The sequence below is a fragment of the Petaurus breviceps genome, unplaced genomic scaffold (genome assembly GCF_028583685.1).
Source record: "Petaurus breviceps papuanus isolate PSGF00001 unplaced genomic scaffold, PetGlider_PUasm1.0 90701, whole genome shotgun sequence".
Lineage (NCBI taxonomy): Eukaryota > Metazoa > Chordata > Mammalia > Diprotodontia > Petauridae > Petaurus > Petaurus breviceps.
Genome location: NW_027187316.1, coordinates 261,134 through 284,537, shown reverse-complemented (window position 1 = coordinate 284,537; position 23,404 = coordinate 261,134). Strand labels below are relative to the sequence as shown.

Here is a 23,404-nt window from a genome sequence, read left to right as displayed (position 1 = left end):
GGCCTGGCAGCAGAGTAGAAAGAGAACTGACCTCGAAGTCAAGAAGACCTGTGTTCAAATTCCTACTGTGATGAAATAACCCTGGGCAGGTTATCTAACCTTTCAATGCCCTAGACAAGTTTGTAAAACTATATAAAGCTGCAGACAACGAGCTAATCTTTATTGGAAGATGTTTCCTCACCCTGGAATTACTTACATCAATGAAATCACAGGTCTAGTACCTAACCCAACTTAACATTTTATTAATTCAACATTCAAGTACATGTCATATTTCAGATGCATGAAATGCCTTAGGATTAATATCTTATACATTCAAACTTGGCTTAATTCACAGATTAAAACTCTACCAATGATATTACTGTTCTTTAGAATATTTTCCCCAAAAGTACCTTAAGTTCTATTAGGAAGATAAATAGTTTAGGGATAAATAAAATGAATAAATGAATAAAATATTTATTAAAAGCTTATTCAGTCAAATAATAGTCAATAAATATTCATTATGTGCCTATTAGGTTGAAGGTATTGTGCTAAGCACTGATACAAAGAAAGGTAAAAAAGCTAGTACCTACTTCCAAGGAACTCACAGTTTAACGGTGGAGACAATATGCAAACAATTATGTACGAACAAGCTTTATACAGGGTAAATTGGCATTAATCAACAGAGGGAAGGCACTAAGATTAAGAGAGATCAGGAAAGACTTGTTTTAGAAGGTGGGGTTTTAGCTAGGTCTTGAATGAAACAAAGGCAAAGCATTGGAGTTGTAAATACAAAAGATATCCTGACTCTCATATAGCTCACATTCTCATTAAGGAAACCCTTATAGAACATTTCAACTCAGAAACCTTTAGAAGGATTACTCCTTGGTGGTCAGAGGCAAAGTAAATGGCAATGCCTCTTTTTAAACATCATTTCCACTGACAGAATTGTATTAGTTACTGATAATGTACTATTTGATAATGTGAAGGCCTTTGGTGACAAGAACTTTCTTTTCAGGGACTTCAGTACCTATAGCTGTAGCACCTACAGGAATATTTTTGCCAGGCTGCATCTCCGTAGAGTGGGAAAGTTTCCTCCCAGGATGATGCTGCAGACACTGGCCTAAAAGCATTGCTATTCCAAAGGCTCTTAGGTTCAGAGTCCTGGGCTATCTCCATCAGGTCTTCCTGGCTCCGAATATGGCCTCAGGGGAGTAGTAGGTGAGTAGCATCCTAAGGGAGAGACAGGAGGAAGCATGTGCCAGTCAAGTCAAGTCAAACCACCACCACCTTGACTACTATGTACCCTCAGACCTTAATGGAGACAGATCAGGACCCTGAATCTAAGAGCCTTTGGAATAGCAGTGCTTCCAGGTCAATGTCTGCAGCCATCATCCTGGGAAGGAAGCCTGCTGTGGAGAAGCAGCCTGGAAAAAATGTACATAAACATTCAATAAATATTGATGATAATAGATCCCTGTCATTTAGAAAAGAATGATTATTGCCATTTTTCTCCTTTTCATTATTTCTAGATACAAAAAATTCAGAAAGCTTAGTCAGTTAAGTAACACATAAATTTATTATGTCCAAGGAAATGTGATAGGTTCTATAGATGCAGAAGTCTTATGGCATATGTAATGTGAATCAAAGTCAATTTTATGCCTAATAGCAAAAACAAAATCAGTTCACTTTGCAACACATGGCAAAATGAGGTCCTTAATCTTTGCCAATTACATAAACTTAGTAAATATCTTGAAAACTAAATATGAATTAATATTTATTTCCAAAATATCTGATTAGAATCTTAACATTTTAGATCTGTATAGAACTTTAGTTAGTTCTTGCCTGAGCCCCTAATTTAGTAAGAAGGAAAATGAGCAATAGAAAACTGAAGATGACTTGCTCATAGTCCTGTAATTAGTAAAAGAACCAGAACTGGAGTCCTAGTGTTTCCTAGAGCCTAATGTTCTATTATATCCTGCTGCCTCCCCAAAAGCACAAGTTAACTCAGATACAATTAAACCATATTGAATTTATCCTTGATTTCTTATCACAATGAAATTCAATTCTCTTAATCCAAAAACTGTAAACAGTTCACTATCTACTTGACTCATAACTTCTGCTGATTTCACACTGCAAGTTTACAACCTGACTCTTACCTTCATTTCCTTATTAAGAAAATTTCCTCATTAGATTTTTTAACTCTAATTCATACCATGATATTCTTTTTAAAAATTTCCTTATGTTTTTTAAGTACCTGAAAAAGTGGGCCTATGTCCACATCAAAGCCAAGATCAGCAAAACCTGTAGCAATAACTTTTGCTCCTCTGTCATGGCCATCTTGTCCCATTTTTGCCACAAGAAGACGAGGTCTACGCCCTTCACATTCCATGAACTTCTGGACCCTAAAGAACAGTAATAACTATATTCAAACTGATTATTCAATAGAACATTATACAAACTGTAATTTATTACTGAAAATCTTTCAAGTTTATTAACAGTCTTTCAACTGGTTAGTTATTAGTAGGTTGATGCTCTATTTTTATTTTTATTTTCAGTAAGAAATTTCTTTTGAAATCTAAACAGTTCCAAGAAAGTTTGAAAGGACAGACTTGTAACACTTTAGAACACAGTGATCTATTTCCAACATGGAGAAGATCACAGATATGCAGAACAGAGGAAACAGGTAACTTGGCAACTTAGATATCATCCAGTTAATAACTTTTCATTTTTACAGATGAGTAAACTAAATTATTTTTCTAATTAAAAAAAATCAAGGCATTTCTCTCAAGTCACATAGCTAGCTAGTAGAAGAATCTGGGTTAGAACCAAGGTCACTTGATTTCTAGGAGAACACACATCAAGTTAACTCAAATCAAGAAGCATTTATTAAGTGCTGACTATGTGCCAGCCTATGCTAAGCACTGTAATACAAATTTGGGCAGAAAAAAATACAGTCCTGCCTTCAAGAAACTTTCAATCTGATAGGTGAAGATGACATATTAAAAAGGGAGCTGAAGGGGGCAAGGACAGGGGTACAAAAAAGTCCTGTGGAGATGAGTGAGTAGTGCATCCAGGGTAAGTTAGATGGTAAGTACTCGTTTGTGGGGGTGGGAGGGTGGGAAGGGGAAAAGAGGCTGTCACTTGACATATTTTATAGAAAATTCTGAGTAGACAGGTAATTCATAGATATCATTTGACCATAAAAATTAAATTTTGAAAGGTAACTTTTAAATATACAAAGAGAAAATGGTATGAGTAAATTTAACTGGTTGGCAAAAATAAGACAAATAAAATTGCTGAGTTTAAAAGCGTAGATATAGAACCTCATAACATTTCCTAAATTTCCAAGGGGGTGGAGCCAAGATGGCAGAGTAGAAACATTTCCTAAATTTCCACAAGTTTTATGGGCACTGTTTCATGACTTTTCAGTATTTATGGGCCATAGAGAAGACTGTCTTTGACATGCTTATTTATGGTCTGTTTCTGAGAAAACATAAATATGGTTATTGGATACTTTTGAGAAATTTCAAATTTTTACCTACTAACAGCAAGGGTTATTTCTTCATTCTCTCCAAATTCCTGGCGGTATGCTCCACTCACCAATCGATCATTAGCTTTATGTTCACCAAACACTTTTTTCATTGCATCTGTTATTTCCCCAACTGTACATCTAAAATATACAATGAAAGGTCTTAACATTTTTTATTTTTGAAGATGAAAATAGTTACCATAAAACTAAATATGACAATAATCTTACTGCCTACATAAAAAGGTAACTTGAAAACTATAAAAATATATAAAAGAAATATATTTTAATTATCCATTCTACCCAATGAACTTAACACCATAAAACTGAGAAAGACAATTATATTGGTATTTTTAAATCCAAGCATTTAAAGAGTATAAGGAAAAAAATCATTCACCTCAAAAAATAATTTTGCTTTTACCAATAATTATATGTCATTACTTGTTAAAATAAATTTCTTGAATGAAATTGTCTGAAAATGGAAATTCTACATGTTCTCCCTTACTTTTATTAGTGCAATTTAATGTTACTCAAAACACTAAGTTGCTAAGGAAAATTCTATTAGACTACTGTCTCTTAGACAATCATACCTTGAAAGCTAGGTGTTAGTATGATAGTGTGATAAATTAGTGGCAAATCATTAATTGATGGATATCACTGTACAAGATACATGAAGCATCATAGTAAATTCTAATACGATGGAATTCTGGATTAATAAAAGTTTGGTAATAATAATCTATGCTCTGGTGAATGTATATACACATTAAAATTCATACATTATTTCATGAATTTTGACAGTTCTGCCCAAGAGATTCTGAGTGATAAAATAACAAATATGCTATAGGTCACAACAAAAAAAAGATTCAGAGTATAGTGGCAAACTACATTAACCTTCAAGTGAACTTCTTTTTCTATAAGAAAGAGGCACAAATCCCTAGATTTCCTCCTCATACCAACTTTGAACAACTTTAATAGTAACTTTACTGATTTATCTCACAGCAGAGTTCATTGTTTCCTATATTTAAAAAATTCACAGAAAAAATGCTTTGCAATTCCCAAGGCTAAGTGGCATATTTTAACAAAAAAGTAATATAGGCTTTTGGGGTCATTTCACTAAACTCTCCTATAGCTAACAAAATTGAGTTCAGTAACTGGATTCAAAGATAGCTTTCTTAAAAGAGTATTAATGCTAAAAGGGACCCCAAAGATTAGTCCAATGCTCACATTTTAAAATGAGGAAACTGAGGAACAGGAAGGTATTTACTTGCCCAAAATCATAAGTATTAATTATATTTTTTTCTTTTACTGGTTAGACATTTTCCATGGAAATGTAGCATGATGAAAAACTGATCATCTGTCTTTCCATATAAATAACAGAGTTGCTTTGGATAAATGCCCAACCAAGTTCATGGGCTGAAAAGAGACTCAAAATATGCCAACATATGATAAATAGCACACTTTTCTAACCTTCTTGTTCTAGTTGATGTGGTTGATAAAGAACGAGCTCAGTAACAATGTGCCAAAAAATTATCACTTGTCAAAAGAGTCATTTGGCTAAAGGCACATCAAGGCGATTGGAATAATTCTTGATCATATACCTGAAATATTACAATATGACCTACAAATCTTTTCAGGCTAATGAAATAACTTATGACAATAGTTTCAAATTAATTTAATTGTAGTAAGGTGTGGCTAGGTGGTGCAGTGAACAGAGCACCAGCCCTCAAGTCAGAAGGACTTGAGTTCAAATCTAGTCTCAGGAACTTAACACAAAAAAAACTAGCTGTGTGACCTTGGGCAAGTTACTTAACCCTAAACCTTCTCCCCTCCAAAAAAAGTAAAAAAGAAAAAAAAGGAAGAAAAAAAACTTAACTATAGCAAAATGTAATCTAAAATTAAAATTTTATGCATTCCACCAAAATTACTGAAAAAATGCTTCATTATGAATATTTTAACGATCCTCAAAAATAGTTATAAGAAACAAAAAAAATGTTTTTGGTTTCCTTTATATTATTTAAGGGTCAGATGATATACAGACTTCTGCTTTATTTAATGGATAACTCCTGTATTTAAGAACGTTCTTATAAAACAAAAACATACAAAAGTGAATTCTGACTATTTTAAATCTCCAAATTTACTGCTACATACCTTGCTCGGGCTGCCTCTACTGCAAGATGCAGGATGTTTCCTTCCCCACTGGCAGCACAAGCAGTTAGTGCAGCAAGACATTTTTTAGCTGCTTCTTGATTTCTGCTGGCTTTCACCTTGTGGGTGAGGTCAGAGAAAGGCACACATTAGGCAGATGTAAAGCATAGCATACATTAAGAGAACCAGAGACAATGAAAAGTTTTCCCTGATTTCTACAACAATAAAGTATCATTAATAAAGAGAAAATGAAGTAAATTAAAGGAATGGCATTCAACTATTGATAATGACTTAATTTGAAAAGAATATCTGTGTGTGTGTATGCATACACATACACATACATACACTGGTACTAAAGTCACATAAATAGAAGAAAACCACAGAAATTATGACAAACTACTACTAATTCATTCCATTGAAAACCAAAGGGAAATAATAAATAATGGTATCATCTCCTCTAGTATTATATGACTTGTATTTGAATAATGCAAACACACTGGGATAAAAATGCACTCTGAATTGAGTGTTTCAAAGATATGCTAAAAGTGAATAATGAGGAAGGTTAAATAATAGACTTTGAACTGACACATTTTATAATATTTAAGAATAACCAACAGTCACAGTGACATTGGTGGTTACATTCACTGTGTTATTACAAACTCCTTCTGTTTTAAGATAGCAAGTTTTTAAAAAAAAGGCAAACAAGAAAAATAAAATATAAGCCAACTGTATTTCAGACACACTTAGAAAAATACTTTTTTTTTCCAAAACACAGTCAAAAGGCTATTCCTCAGCCACCATTATTCAAAGGTCATGTACAAAAAGTTCTCAAAAGAAAAAAAACTATTAAATGAAAAGTTTCTTCCAAATAATAAGAGAAACATAAATCAGAACAACTCTGAGGATTCACTTCTTTGGTAGGAGTAATATCTATCACGTAGGCTAGGCTAGCTATTTTTTTTTATTTGCCCTAAAAGGCAGGAAAATTCTCCTTGAGACTTGATTATCCCAGAGAACTAACACCTTGCTGCAGCACCCTAGTCACTTAAAGTTCTGACATGCAAACTAGGCTTGTTTTTTTCCTTAAAGGCGGAGAAAGTGTCCCTGAGACTTAAAGGATCAAGAGCAAGCTGTAACGCAGTAATGCTTTTCATTCTTGCGGAATATAAAAAGGGCAGGCCACAAGGAGATATTGCCCTTCAGACTTGACAGATGTCCCAAAGCCATGTTAAGTCAATACACCTTTCTGACCCAATAAGTTGTCATATGGAGTCTAACAGGACCAAGCCTACATGAACCAGTGCTATATTCTTTCTGAATATCCTTTACATGCTATGCCTAAGTGCACCTCCCTTTTGTTAACTGCTAGATGGTCTGCAAGTATCTCATTTCATCCTAATCCTGAATCTGAATCACAAGACCAGCTTAAATCAGGTAGGTATAGTCTACAAGAACCTCATACTCAATAAGGAAGCAAAGCGACAAAAGTAGGAAGTGAGTGTTGGGGTGGTCTGTGAGATGAGAGGCAAATTAATACAACTCTGAAAAAGCTATGAATTTGTTTCAATTCTAGAAAGCAATTTGAAATTATGATTTTTAAAAAGCAACAAAAATGTCCATACTCTGACACAGACAGTGCACTATTTGGCATATGATATATCTTGAGGAAGTAAAAGATAATCATATATTCACCAAAATGCTTACTTATAGTAGCACTTTTTGTGAGCACAAAGAAGTGGCAGCAAAGTATATGTCCATCAATCAGGGAACAGCTTAACAAATTGTGGGACTGAATGTAATGAAATACTATTGTACTGAAAGAAAATGAGGAATTCATAAATTCCTGGAAAGGCTGACAGGAATCAATGGAAAGTAAAATATATACAGAAACTGGAAAACAATATACACGATTACAAGGAAAATGAAAATAACAGAAAGCAAAATGTGAACACTGCATGGAGTGATATAATGATCAAGTTTAGCTCAGAAAACAAGAAGAAAAAAAGTACATTTCTTCTTTCTTTGCATACAAGGGGAACTACGGCCATATACTGTCAGACTTGGTCAATGTGCTGGTTAGTTTTGACTAAATTGAACTTTAAACTGTTCTTCTTCTTTGTTCTTTGTTACAAGGAATAGATGGATTTCTTAGGAGGGCAAGGTAGGAAAAAGATATTTGGAAATGAAGGTGATATAAAAACAATAGATGTATTTTTTAATTAAAAATAGGTCAAAGCTTAGGAGCTCAGGACTTCTTTTCATAGTTTCAAGGAACAGAACTCCTCCAATACATGAAGATGACATTCCAGACAATGCTCTGCTAGCATCTTTGTTGAACAAAGTCATTTGGACCACACTTTTGACCCCCAAACTTCAGCACCTGTAAAATATTCTTATTTCAATATAGTTATCTTCTTGCATCAATAGTTTAAAAGTTTGGTTAAATTTTGATAATTATTTCAGGGAAGCAATTTGTTGTAGTGTGGTTTACAACATTGGAATCAAGAGGTGTAGGCCTGAATCCTGGCTCTAACAATTAGTAGCTGTGTGAGCCTAAGAAAGACACTTATCTCTATTTAGTTTCCTCATTGATGAAGCACTAAACAAGTTTCTGTTATGTGGAAGGGTCATGCTGGGCATTAAGGATATATGTACAAAAATGAGGAAGGACCTTTCTTCAAAGAGCTTACTGAAAGGAATCATATATATATATATATATATATATATATATATATATATATATATATATATATCAATTATCAGGAAGCATATATGATATATGAAGAGAACAACAAAAACTTAGCTTTTCCTAAGTTTTCCAAGAAGACAGTTGTTTTCATTATGTCATCTGAAGAAACCTTACACCAAATTTAAAAGCTATGATAGGGAAAGTTAAAAGCAGCTTTGGAAAAGAAAACAGCAAAAAGTGTAGGGGAAAGATTTAAGGCATTTGACTAAAATCAATCCTATCAATTATTTTCAAATAACTGTTTTGTGACATTGCCATTATCCTTGAAATACATGAATTGCATGCTAGTCATCTCATGTGAAAGTTTGCACCTGCAAACACCTTGGATTAAACTAGTACAGAGATTCAAATATTCATTTCCTTCAGGAGCTAAACCTTAAGTCAAGATCAAAGTCACATTACAATCATTGACAGTGGGTTAGTAGTTGGTTACAATTATCTGGTTCCCATATCAAAAAGGGAAAACAAAACAAAACAAAACTCACCTAAATGTAGTTTTAAAAATAAAACAAAAAAAAAGCCAGACAATTTAAATATTGTAAATTGTGAATGAGTGTTCTCAGTTCAAAAAAGTTTGTATTAGAGGTGAAAATAGTCTTTAATTAGTTGAAAAATATAAAATTATTTTTGACTTTGCTATTCTGATCGACAACTCTAAAGGACTCATGATGAAAAATGCTATCACCCTCCAGACAGAAAACTGATGAACTCTGAGTGCAGACAGAAGCCTATTTTCTTTTGCTTTTTTTCTTGCTTTTGTTTTTTCTTTCACAACATGGCTACTGTGGAAATAAGTTTTGCATGACATGTATAATGGATTGCTCATTTTTTCCCCTCTCAAATGGGTAGGGGAGGGACTGGAGGTGAGGAGAAAATTCATAACTGAAATTAAAAAAAATTAATATAACTGGGGAATGATTAACATAAATAAAAATACAACATTAAAAAAGAAAAATTATTTCCAAGAGCAAAAGGGGATAATGAATGATACAAACAGCAATATATTCACAGGCTCACAGGAATTAAGGGATGAAAAGATCTTAAAGGTCATTGTGTGTAACATCCTAATCTTATTTTATTTTTTAAAAACTTATCTCTTGGGGAGGCCAGGTGGTACAGTGAATAGAGCACTGGCCCTGGAGTCAGGGGGAACTGAGTTCAAATCTGGCCTCAGACACTTAACACTATCCGTGTGACCTTGGGCAAGTCACTTAACCCCAACTGCCCTCCAAAAAAAAGGCACACACAAAAAAACCCCAAATGTATGTCATAGATGTCTTTCTAAATTATATTGTGGTCAGATTTTAACTGGGAGCAAAGGGTTAAACATATTGAATCATCATAGGGAAATTAAATAGAAAAAAAAATTGGTTAAGAGGAAGACTTGGTTCTCCTAACTGAGCAAAAAGCAGAAAGCCAAGTTGACTAAATCTAGGGTATATTTATTAGGCTAAAAGGGGAGGAGAAAGGAGATTCATGAATGTAGGATCATGTCAATGAAAGATTATACTTTTACAGATTTTATATTTAATGTACTGTGACATGTCTTTTTCAGAATTGGGGGTTAAAGACAATCCCTAGCATTCTAGTAAAAATTTAAAAAATTGTAAGGCATATTTGTGAACTGTAGCTTATTAAGTGACTAATATAAAAGAAAATAAAATAAGAGATTGAGTAGGTTCAAGTTGGCTCAGGGGTCAAACCTGAGTTATGTATAGTATTATATACTAAAATCTCAATGTACATAAATAACTATAATATAAAGTGGGTTCCTATATAATAAAGAATCCTTGGTGACAATTTAACTTTTGACAATAGCATATAATTTAAGTTAGTAATTTCAGAAAGTAGACCTACCGTTTTAATTTTCTCAATTTGCTTGTTACGAACTGCAGTGTTATCAATAGACAGAACATCAACAGGTTCTTCTTTTTCTAACTGGTACTTATTTACACCAACAATTACTTCAGATCCTATTCATTTCCAAAGGGAAAAAATGTAAACAATATTCATAAATAGCTGTAGAACCACAACATTATTAGATTATGTGCTTTCTTTAAATTTTCTGTAGAAAGTTTTAAAAAACGCTTTCAATGAAATGCAGGTAGCATGAGTAGCAGGTAGTTTTCTTTGGAAGTTAAACACATTAATACAAAAATCACAGCTTTCAAAAATCTAAACTCAAGATAGAGGCTAAAAAGGAAAAAAAATAGCTATCTACATTTTAAAAGGTACAGAGAACAATAATACAGAGAACAAAAAATTCACAATGATATTCCTATTTTCTCAAATAATTGCCATTAGAATAACAGGTTCATAGATCTAGAGCTGGAAATTATTCTAGAAGACATCTTTGTTCAGCCTCTCATATTACAAATAAGGAAATTGGGGCTCAGAAAGGTTAAGTCATACAGGAAGTGGGATTTGAACTCAGGTTATCTGACTCTAGAGCCAATTTTAAGGAGGAAAAAACAGATTTTAATGAACTGTAGGTCTTTTGTTGAGCATTTACAAGCTGCTAAAAACTAAAAGGGCTCAATAGCAACATTATGAAAATGGGCATATGTTTTTGCTTCTGAGTTGTACAGCTGTACACTGGCTGTCCAAGTTCTGGGGACGGCCTTCTAACTCTTCCTTAAACCAAGAGTTCTAGTAATTAGAACAATTAACCTACCTCAATTATTTCATCCCAGTGGTACAGGAAATATTAGCAGTATGGGAGAAGATAAATTAAAAGATTTGGGGCAACTTAGAGGTTTATGTGAGAAATGATTATTAATAACCAATGATTTAAGGAGATCCAGAGTCCCCCTCCCCCCTTTTCTTCTAAAGTCCTGATTTCAGTCTCTTGAAGGACATTGCTGATAATGGGGTTGGGCTAATTTTCTTGTTCAGACCTAGCCAGTCAGGGTAGCCATTTTGTTCTGCTTAGGCTTGGGTAGGGCATAAATTCTTTGAATAGAATGACCAAGGCAGCTGTTAACTTAAAAGGTAGATACCTTAATCAAAGTTCAGGTTCAAGCCCTCATTGTAATATTCATTCTTTCATTAATTGTTAACCATTCAGGGTTTATTCAAATCTTGGGGAATACCTGTTCTCTAAAGGGTTTACAAACTGTGAGCCTGGGCCACCATGATGGTCTTTTGGTCTGAGAGAGATGGCCAAATGGCCATCCTTTCATTAAAATGCTGGCATTATTAATAAAATTATTAAATTACCCAGAAATTATTTCTCAAACCTTTTTTAATGCCATGTTTATTTTTAAAAATTATAAATAAATCACCTGACATTTAAATAGTCCCTGAAGGTTCTTCAAATGGTTCAACTTTATGTGAGTTTCACAACGAAATTGCTAAATAGATCCTCTCAAAACAGATTTTTATTACCTATTTTGCTTAAAGTGAGAAAAAAGACTCTTTTTCTACCTTTGACCAGACTAAGAGGGACATTTTCAGAGGGAATAAAGAAACAGGACATGATTTCAGGAAAATATTTCTGTAAGGGTGCACCAATATTAACATTTCTATTTTTCTGTTTTGTAAATCAAAATTTGCTAAACCTGAATTTTATACTTTGTTTTTACTCTTGCTGCAGTTTTTACTCTTGTCTTTTGTCTCACAGTTACTGATGAACATAAGAAGGAAATTACTTATATTCAGGAGAATTTCAAGTAGCTAGAAATTATCCATCTGTATCTCCCTCCAAGCAAGGATACTTGTGTATTTAAAAACTGCATCTGTTAAAACAATGCTTAAAAACACAGAATACAGAAGTTTTCACCCACAACCATGGGAACAATATATATGATGTAATGTAAATAAAAGTAATACTAAAAGGCACCCAAAAATCAGGTTAATTGAAAAGATTAATCTTGGTTCTAAAGAACAAATGATGAAACACATTTCCTCTCCTCATAAAATTATATACTGTCCTCTATAATTGCTATAATGGAAGAGTCCTGTGGCAAATCCAACTACAGTTTTGTCAATTACTTTTGCTTAACTGTTCTTCTTTCTTCTGAGGAAGGATTCAGTGGGGGATAAGAAATATATCAAGACCAATAAAAAATAAATCAAATCAAATCAAAGACAATAATAATGGTGCATCTGAAATGTGCAAAGAACAGAGGATTGGGTATCAGAATGGAAAACTAGTAGACACATTCTCCCTAGAGGACAAAAAAAGGCTCTAGATATAAATTTTTCCATTTCATCATACCAGAATCTATCCTGGCTTGTCTCCGAGCAGCACACTCTTCAATTCGAAGTTTAGGGATTCCTTCAGCTACAGCTTTGGCCATTCCACCCACTTCCTCAATTTCATTAATAAGCTGAAAGGGCAACAATGTAATAAGGAACATTTAGTGATATATAATAATATATAATCATTTTATAGTCAACATCCATAAAATATTTTAAGTTTTGTTTTGTTTGTAAAGGGTTGTCATTTTCTCCACTTATTTTACATCTTAATACATCTTTTTTTTTTTTTTTAAAGAAAAAAAAAACTTTTATTTTGTGGAAAATAAAAGCAGAAACTGAGACCTCAGATTCCAGAAAACTCCTGAAAAGTATGTTTCCTTAAAAAATACCATCTTGTCTCTACCACACCCTTTCCCTCCCTCCCCAAAAACCCTTTTCTAGGTATTTCCTCTTTTCCCCACATCCCCTCTCCAACCCTTCCTACTTCTGACTTTACTCTTTCGCTTCTATTTGTTTTCTAGTCTACTTCCATTCTTCTCCCTTGTTCTTTTTTGTCACTTTTTGTCTCCTGAGACAAAAACCTGTCCCCGTCTCCCTCCCCTCCTCCCTAGCATGCAAATAAGACATTCTCTACTCTTCCTCCTTGGGACTTGATAACCTTTTCCTCATAATAGTTGCTTTCCTAAGAATTTAAGAGGTTTCCCCTGTTCTATTCCCACCCAAGGACAGGTATAGCTTTGGTAAGATTCCCTCCCAATTCCCACCCACCACACCCCAACTGAGTTGTCTTCTCTATAGCTTTCTTATCCTACGATAAAACCTTCTCCTATATTCCCCTTTTTACTACTTACACCCTGCACTCCATCCTCACCCCAATAATCTACCTATTCCAGAAAAGAGCCTTTCCTCTTCCTGGGCCCTTTTATCCTGGAATACAAGAAACTTTTCTTTCCTTATCATCCCAAGGAAAGGTTTGTTAATCCCTTCAGCAAGGTCTAACTCCCTCTTATTCCCTGAGGAAGACCTGAACAGCTGTTCTTTTGTAATACCTCCTCTGCCTTTAACCCCAGGGTGTATGTTAACTCTCCTGGAAACAAAAGCCCTTTTCCCCTTCAAACTTCCTCCCCTTGGGGTGAGAAGATCCTTTATCACCCCCTTCTACCAGCAATCTCCTCACCTAATACCCTCCCCTAGTTATCCCTCCACCAGTTAGTGGAGGAGGGCATTGAGCTCAGACACACTGGCATCAAGGACATTCTCTGCTGTTGTCTTGCCATGCTGCTCCTTGAGGTGGCGTCGAATGGCAGGTTTATGGGCAAATCGAACATCACAGTAAGAACAACGGTAGGGTCGAGCCCCAGAGTGAAGGTCGAGGGGTCGTGTAGGGTAGACTTCTTCGTGAAGCATTTGCCACAAATACCACAGGAGTGTGACTTGACACCTCGGTGGACGTTCATGTGACGGTTGAGGTTGCTGCTATGGTTGAACTGCTTCCCACATCGAGGGCACATAAAGATGAAATGCTGGGCTCTCATGTGGAACACAAGTTTTTCCACACCCTGAAACACTTCTGGGCACTTGGTACACTTGATGTTCTTCAATGGGTTTCCCACTGGGGAGCCCCCTGGTATAGGACTCCTCATCCCCCCATAACTCCCACTAACTCCACTGCTCCGGGACATAGTAGCTGCTGCTAGGGCTTCATCTCCTAGCCCAACGGTAATGCCCTCCCCTACTTGACCTCCAGGAAACAGCAACAGACCCTCCCCTTCTGTGTCTTCTGTAAGGCTATATAGCAGGCCTTCACCACCCCCTGGGGTGCTGTGCTATCATCAGGGGCATCAATAGTTTCTCCAACTTCATTGATGAGGAGTCCACTACTCCCCCCAAGATCAAGGCTCCCTCCAAGACCAAGGCTCCCCCCAATGCCTCCAGGGGGCTTAAGCCTCTGTGCCACTTCCAAAGCTGATTCCACCTTGACAATGCAGATATCTGATACATCCTCTTCTTCATCCTCTTCCTCTTCTTCTGCCTTTAGCTCAAGGTCCTCATCTAGGGGAAATTCTAGCTTCACTGGTCGAAGAAGAGGAGGTGGAGGAGGTGGTGGTAGGGGTTTGGGAGCTGGCTTTGGGGTTCGAGCAGGTGGGAGGAATGACTTGGTGGAGCTGAGCCCAGTCAATCCAATCCCTCCACTAACTCCATCCTCTTTTAGGCCAATCTTGGGTTCAATGAATTGGCTCAAGGCATTTCTACATTTTTCTACCACATGCTCCATCTGGAGATAGGAGGCAGCAGTCAGAGAGTTGACAATGTCACGGACAGCAAACTCCAGAGCAGCAGTATAGCAGGAGAGGAGGAGGTCTGCCACGATTCTGGCACTGTGCATTAGCGAGACCTGCAGTTTTGAACTGGGATTGAGGAGAAACTGGTCATGAAAAAATGGGGAGCAGGCTGCCAAGATTACCTTGTGGCCCCGGAACTTGAGGCTATCGGCCACGATAGTGACATCGCAGAAGCGCTCTTCTGCCCGGAGCTGGTTCATGTTTCGAAGTGTAGCAGCCTCATGCCCCAGGAGCTGGAATCGCAAGACTTCTACTCCAGATGCCATGGTACTGGGTATGCTGGTGGAGTTCCCTGGATCGATTCCACGCGCAGTTTTTTTTCTTTCATCTTAATACATCTTTTACAGCCCTAATATCTCTTGTTACAGAATACTTGGAATTATTTTAAAAATCACTCATATTTGGGACACACTGGCCAGATCACTTAACTTTGCATATATTATCAAATCATTTGAAAGCTGATTCCTGAAACTGCTTAAAATTCTTTTAAATTAGAAGTCTGGGTTGTAACCAATTAGTAATTTTGAAGAAATAGAAAAAAAATGTCCCTTAACAAATATTTATTGAACATGCTATGTGCAAGATACTGAACTAGCTGCTGGCATACTAATACAACCCCAGAATCCTTGAAACTAGCCAAATTTTAAAATAAGTACACCAATACTTTTTAACTTTTTTAAGTTGCTGATCTTTTTTACCCTAAAAGACAATGAAACTGGACTTTACAAAAAAAAATTTTCCTAAACAACTCATGATAATACCAAAGACATTATTTACTATAACACATATCTTTAAGAATTGTTTTTAAAGTCATCAGAGAATATACCAAATTATTCATGAAAATATAAAATGTCAAATTAAATTACATTTAACTCCAGAAATCACATTCAAAGGCAAACTTTGACTCAGCATAAGACCTTCTTATCAATTAGAACTATTAAAAACATGGAATAAGAAGTCCTAGGATATAACATATTGCCTAACAATGGAATTCTTCAACACACTAGGATAGATGATTACTTGTCAAGTATATTGCAGATTCACATATTAAGAATGGGGCTGACTAGATGACTGAGGTTAGTTCCTTCCAACTCCGATCATATTATTTTAAGATCATTCAACAACACTCCCCCCAAAGAATAACACTTCAAGGGGTGGCCAGGTAGCACAGCAAGTAAGAGCACCGGCTCCAGTGTTGAGAAGACCTGGAGATCGAATCCCAGGCTCAGACACTTAGCACCTACCCAGAAACACCTGGCCGTGTAACCTTGAGCAAGTTACTTAACCCTGATTGCTTAGGGGCGGCCAGGTGGCTCAGCGAGTAAGAGCACCGGCTCCAGTGTCGGGATGACCTGGATCAAATCCGGGCTCAGATACTCAGCACCACACCCAGAAATAACTGGCCGTGTAACCTTGAGCAAGTTACTTAACCCTGATTGCTTAAAAAAAAAAAGAATAACGCTTCAAGATATGTGTTGTGTTCAACTTTAATCTATGAACTTAGTGAGGAATAAGAAAGACTAGGAGAAAGCTAAAAAGGGGGTAGGGGGAGAATAAAGCTTGGGATGAATTTTAAGATTCAAAGTTTCTAATATTTTAATATAATTTGCTATTCAAGAAACCTAAGAGGTCACTGAGAGAAAAGGAAAGCAGTTTGCTCGAAAACAGGCTAAGAACAACATTTCAAGTAATATATCAAAATAAATTTCAAATGGATAAATAATTTAAATGCAAAAAGTTAAAATATTTTTAAAAATTAGAAGAGAACAGAAAATTGTCACAACTGTGGATGAGAGAAGAATTTATAACTAGACAACAGGATAGAGGAGAATTTATAATCAGACAATAGGACAGAGGAGATTAAAAATACAAACTAGACAATTTAGATTCTACAAAATTGAAAAGCTATTGCAGGAAAAAATCAATGTATAAATAAAAATTAAATAATAAGAATAAAAACAATAATAAGATGGAAAAAAATTGGAAACAAAAATAGATGTGATTTGTGTATACTTATATATATTTGCATCAAATATAGGTATAATCAAAGTCTGATATCCTAAATCTATAGGGAATCAAACATCAATAAGACTAGGAGCTGTTCCACAATTGACAAAGTATATGAAGTTTCTTCTTTTTAAAAATTCTTTATTATTTTAACTAATTAAACATCAAGCAGAATGGATATTTTCATATATATATATATATATATATATATAGTACAACGGAAGAAGAGGATTATACACAAAATCCTAAGTGTCTATCATATATACTTTGCTTTGCTTTTTTTGTTTGTTTTTTGGGGGGTAAGGTAGGGCAATTGGGGTTAAGTAATTTGCCCAAGGTCACATGGCTAGTTTTGTGTTAAGTGTCCGAGGCCAGACTTGAACTAAGGTCCTTCTGAATGCAGGTCCGGTGCTCTATTCACTGCACCACCTAGTCGCCCCTTGCTTTTTAAGCAAAGGTAAGAATAACTTCAAATTTCAAAGATGCTCTGCTTGTCTGGCTTAGCTTTTTGGCTCTCCTTCTGATGAAGATAGTTTTCAAAAAAAATTTTTTTCAAAAAAGAATAATGATGTAAAAGTATTAAAAATAACTAAAAATCAGATAATTTCAAATTAAAATAACTATAAGGTATAATTTCACACTCATTAAACTGGCATGGATGGTAGAAGTTGGAAAAAATTCAACATTGAAGAAGCTGTAGGAAGACAGACACATGAATTATCTATTGAAATGTAGGAAGACAGACACATGAATTCTCTTTTGAAAAACTATAAATCATCTAAGTACTGAAACTGGAAATTTTATGAGAAGAAATACTAAATTGTTAACATCCTTTGACCTGGCCACCAATACTGGACTTATATACCACGAAAACAATGATAGGAAGGTCCTGTATTCACAGCAAAATATTGATAGCAATCAATGCTACAAATAAATTATGTGCCAAAAAAAAAAACACAAAACCCAAAACAACCCTAGAGAACTGCTGAGGAAACATGATTGTAGCATATAGAATGATGGATATGAAGAATTCAGCCAGACTTGGGAAGTATTATATGAATTAATTCAAGATAAAGAAAATGGAACCAAAAAAAAGAGAACACCATGATTACACAAATGTAAACAAATACAATACTAAAAGACATTAAAACTCAAGCTGAGCACAGGAGTAAATATTATTCTTATTAAAATTGAAGCAAATATCTTTTCTTTTAAGAACCAGTAAACTAAAAAATAGTAGAAAGTTATATGCATTGTCACTAGGAATCACTATATTTCACAATTTTGCTTAAATATTTTTATGGGAAGATACTAAGTTTGGGAAGGGCACATTTACTAAAAAGTTTTGCAGCAACAAAAACAATCAAAATGACATAGCAAATAATTGCAAATAAACATTCATAGAAGGCAAATACAATTTACTATTTTAGATACACAAGAGCAATTCTAATAATCTCTTTTATTTTTGCTATTTTATTTCAATTATGAAGAGTATACAAAGTTAGAGACTATGATCATCTCTCATATATTCAAAATTGTTAAAAAGTAACAAAACCAAAAGAAGAAATTTACCTTCAAAGCAGCATTATAGACTTCATTTGTGAGAGATTCCATCATATATGAACCTCCCCATGGATCAGCTACTTTGGGAATCCCAGATTCTTCTTGAATTATGATCTGGGTGTTTCTGGCAATTCGAGCACTTTTTACTGTGGGCAAACCTAAGGCTTCATCAAATGAATTTGTATGCAAGGATTGAGTCCCTCCAAACACTGCTGCCATTGCTTCTACTGTAGTACGAATAATATTATTGTAAGGATCCTAAAAAAAAAAAAAAACCCTTTAACCAGACATTATGCTATTCCATTTACCGTGTTTCCCTGATAATAAGACACTGTCTTATTAAAATTTTTTGGACAGAAAAACACCAGAGGGCTTATTTTCAGGGGAGGGCTTATTTTTATGAACATTGACAGCAATTTTAATAAACAGGTAAATGTGAACAAAAAAATGTACCTTTATTCAATAAGCAAATCACTGGGGAAGAACACGATGACGCGCTCACTGCTGCAGCTCTGACTGGATGCAGCTCGGAGCGCGGCATGCGTTTCACGGGGGGGGGGGACGGTGCATACAGAGGGTACCATAATGTAGCGTGTAGCGCAGGGGATCACCTTCACTACAGTAGCAATCTCAATAGGGCTTATTTTCGGGGGAGGGCTTATTTTAGAGGAATCTTACACAGTAAGGGGAGGGCTTATTTTCGGGATAGGTCTTATTATCGGGGAAACATGGTACTACTTTTACACTCATGTTTCAACTCTGATATGATAAAGCACAGAGTGATACATATTACATTTACAGAACATTCATTCTCAGTCACAAGGAATTAACCTCAGGTCAAAAACTAATCAGTAGAAGCAAAAGATTATAATTAATAGCCTACATTTCTAATTTATTATATAGACAGATTTTACTAATATGTTTGTGTATAGACTTAGAAATGTTTCTGGTTGTTCAATACTTATTTATATTATCACCCCAAATAAATGATCAATTCTTTAAGTTGAGGAAACATATGCCTACCAAATCAACACGTGCAAAATTAGCACCAAATTAATGTTCATCAGATTAAAACGAAGACTACTATACAACAAGGAACAGAAAATAGTGATAAAGTCCTGACTTTGTTACCAATTTACTGTATGAACATGAAAGAACTAGCTAATCTCTATGGGACTCAATTCTATCGCCTCATTACAGATTTTGAAAAAAAAACTCAGATGTCTACCAGCTTCTTCTTGCACCAAATTTCCATGACAGGATTCTTTCAAGTATAATATTCCATCTCCCACTTCTGTCCTGTTAGGCATACTTTTCTCCATGTCTGGAATATGGTCCCACCTCACCTGCACTTCAAAGAATCCCAAGTTTCATTCCATGAGGATCTCAATGTCAGAGAAAGGACACTGAGATCCCCCCTGGCATATATTTTATATTTTTGCTATTTCATATTTATTAAATCCCACTTCAAATAATAATAGCTAGCACTTAAATAGCACTTAAACCTTATAAAGTGCTTTATAAATATGTCATATCATATTCACAACAATCTTTTTTTTTTGCTTTTTTTCCCATTTTACAGATAGGGAAACTGGTACAGACAGCATTTAAGTGGCTTTCTCAGGGTCACAAAGCTGTGTATCAGGCTGGATATGAACTCTAATCTTCTGGACTCTAGGTCCAGGTGGCACTACATTATGTAATTTGTAAAGCAGGCAGAATAGAAAAGTTCAGCAGGGTGAAACCTATTTAAGTGGACTGAAATTAAATCAATTAGCCTAAAAGGTATAAGTTCCTAAATTGTTCCTGTTTATGTATTTTTAAGCTGTTCTTGCAATTATGCAATAAAAGTTTAGACAACTTTCAATGACAAGTTTTTAATCCCTGGATATAATTGGGTTATATTTCTTTTAATGCTTTTTGATCTTTTTTTTTTTTTAATGCTTCCTGATCTTAACTTCGTATCAGTGATACATACCACTTCAACTTTCAAGATGGTTCATCAAAGAATTGGCCACCTTACTACTGTCAACCACAAAAGAGGGCATATTTTACTCATGAAGATGATAAAATGCAACATACTCAATGCTTGATAAAAATTAAAAAGTAAAAACATACAAGTTTAAGTAACATTTTGGAACAAAAGTTCCTGTTTTTTTGTTTTTTTCTGGCCTGGCAAAAAATTTGGAAATGCACACAATCATGAGGTTCAATTACCTCAACTGCTCCCATTTACCTAAATGATACTATTTTGTAAAGCTCAAATGACATAATATATAAATAAACACCTTTGGAAAATATAAAACACTATACAAAGTAGACTATATTTTGATTGGAAATCAATGAGGTATTTGAGGCTTTTAATGTAAAGCCTGGGCCAGCTAAGTGGCTCAGTGGCTAGAACACTGGACTCAGAATCAGGAAGCCTTATCTTCCTAAATTCAAATCTGATATCAGACACTTACTAGCTGTGTGACCCTGGGCAAGTCACTTAACTTTGTTTGCTTCAGTTCTTCATCTGTAAAAATGGAGATGGAAATAGCAAACCACTCCAGTATCTTTGCCAAGAAAATCCCAAATGGGGTCACAAAGAGTCAGACACAACTGAACAACAAAATGTAAAGCCTTATGAGAATATGTACCTTAAAAACATTTAAATTACAGTTTATTAACTACTTAGAATACATCCTATGTCTGCAAAATACATACTCAATCACAACAGGAAATATTACGTAAGTAAATTAATTATATAAGTAATGACTTGTATGGAATCCATATTGTGAGCGTATGTATGCGTATTACCTTTCTGACTTTTGTGTTTCCAGAATAGGCAAAATATGTTGCTTATAATCTATTTTTAATCTTGGTGACATGTGATCCTATTGTCTATTTTCAAAGAATTTTGAATCATCCTGAATTTAATTTTATATGTCTAAATATTACACTTAGGAATTTTGAATCATCCTGAATTTAATTTTATATGTCTAAATATTACACTTAGGGATTCCTACTTGTAGTCATGTATTAAAATGTTATACCCTAAATCTCTGACTAGCTTATAAAATACCAAAATACCAGAGATTCACTACACGCCCTGATCTAGGTCTTGGCTCTATACACAATTCCCCAAAGCACACATAACTTTAATTTTCTGCCTGAATTCCATTCCCCTATTACCAAATCCCTATTGGCCATTTCTGCAGACCCCTCAAACTCAACACATCCAAAATGGAACTAATGATTTCTCCTAAATCCATCCCTCACACAAACTTTCCTATTTTTGCTAACAGTATTACTATCCTTCAAATCACCCATATTCACAACCACAGTGTCATCCTCAGCTCTACAATCTCTTTCAATACCCATATCCGATCAGTTACAAAGTTATCAATTCTATCTCCACAATATACCTAATGCATCTATTCATACAGTCAGGCACTTAACCTCTCTCTGGATTACTGCAACCTCCTAAACTATTCTTAAGATCTTACTAATATTACTTTCTACTCAAAAACAAAAAACCCCTTCAATAGCTCTGTATTGCTCCTCTCCTAGAATAAAATATAAAATCCTCAACCTAACCTTTAAAGCATTCTACAGTGCCTCCCTTCCTCCATTTCTAGTCTTACTGCATATCACTTCCCTTCATGTTTTCTCTGTTGCAGTCAAACTTGCCTGGTTCTCCAGACATGCTACTCCATCTCCCACCTGTATGCCTCTGCACAGCTGTTTCCGTCAGGTCATCTCTGCCACACAGAATCCCCAGCTTCTTACAAGAGGACGAGATCCAATCAGAATCCTTTCCTGATGTTTTCTTTATTCCCTCCCTTCCTCAATGTTAGAGCTCTCTCCATCTAGAAAGTACTTGGTCTATATTTTGTATTCACTTATTTTGTGTATTTGGGTGTCCTAGGTAGAAAGTTAAGTTCCTTGCATGCACATTTCACTTTCTGTCTTTATAGCACCTTCTACATGTTGATTTTAATAACTGTTTATTTGAATTGAATCAACCCGACAGTACCCCCCCCAATTGTGTTTCTCCCCATTGCCTCCTTTCTGTCCTAGATTTCTCACCAAACAGATTAACTTGATAGGAATTGAATAGAAAAAGAAATAGTAATTTTCATAAAACTGCATTGAAAGGAGGTTTATTGGAAGCAAGCAGGAGAGGACTCATGCCTTTTCCTTTTCTTCCTGCTCTTTGGAAACACCATGCAACTCTTCTTTGGTTTAGCTAGGGGGAAGTGGAGGGGGGTGGTTATTTTTTTTAAGAATTTTACAATTTAGGGGCAGCCAGGTAGCACAGCAAGTAAGAGCACCAGCTCCAGTGTTGAGAAGACCTGGAGATCGAATCCCGGGCTCAGACACTTAGCACCCACCCAGAAACACCTGGCCGTGTAACCTTGAGCAAGTTACTTAACCCCAATTGCTTAGGGGCAGCCAGGTGGCTCAGCGAGTAAGGGTACCGGCTCCAGCGTTGGGACGACCTGGAGATCGAATCCCGGGCTCAGATACTCAGCACCACACCCAGAAATACCTGGCTGTGTAACCTTGAGCAAGTTACTTAACCCTGAGTGCTTAAAAAAAAAAAAAAAAGAATTTTACAATTTAGCACTTTTAAGAGTTTGAATAACAAATTAAAAGGTAACTACAGTGATAACAGGCTATAAAGATGTGATAAGTTTATAATAGCTTTTAAGATACACTTTCATAATAATTTTTAAAAGGGCTAGCATTTGAGGGAAGAAATCCTTTAAAGGGGAACAGACAGAAAGAAGTAGATCATCTGGAAAACTGCAAGGGAGAGAGAGATGAGGTAGAGAAGTGGAATAACATTTCTAGGAAGCAGGCATCACAAATGAAGGTTAATCAAACAAGGAGATGGTGTAG

General features: G+C 35.3%; 2 protein-coding genes across 3 annotated transcripts in view; both read right to left on the bottom strand.

Annotated features, from left to right (window-relative positions):
- Nucleotides 1-23,404, bottom strand: part of MMUT (methylmalonyl-CoA mutase) — a 43,409-nt gene that overhangs the window by 4,267 nt on the left and 15,738 nt on the right. For both annotated transcript variants that reach the window (XM_069065777.1, XM_069065778.1), the window contains exons 6-11: nucleotides 18,524-18,772; nucleotides 12,619-12,730; nucleotides 10,257-10,372; nucleotides 5,654-5,769; nucleotides 3,518-3,649; nucleotides 2,234-2,381 (exon numbers count right to left, since the gene is read on the bottom strand). In XM_069065777.1, the coding sequence (XP_068921878.1) occupies nucleotides 2,234-2,381; nucleotides 3,518-3,649; nucleotides 5,654-5,769; nucleotides 10,257-10,372; nucleotides 12,619-12,730; nucleotides 18,524-18,772 (873 nt within the window). The remainder of the gene's footprint in view (nucleotides 1-2,233; nucleotides 2,382-3,517; nucleotides 3,650-5,653; nucleotides 5,770-10,256; nucleotides 10,373-12,618; nucleotides 12,731-18,523; nucleotides 18,773-23,404) is intronic.
- LOC138144509 (zinc finger and BTB domain-containing protein 12-like) lies at nucleotides 12,775-16,277 on the bottom strand. Its single transcript, XM_069065779.1, is given in 3 exon segments — nucleotides 12,775-13,978; nucleotides 13,981-14,395; nucleotides 14,398-16,277. Coding segments are annotated over 3 exon segments (1,395 nt in total). The 5' UTR covers nucleotides 15,211-16,277; the 3' UTR covers nucleotides 12,775-13,811.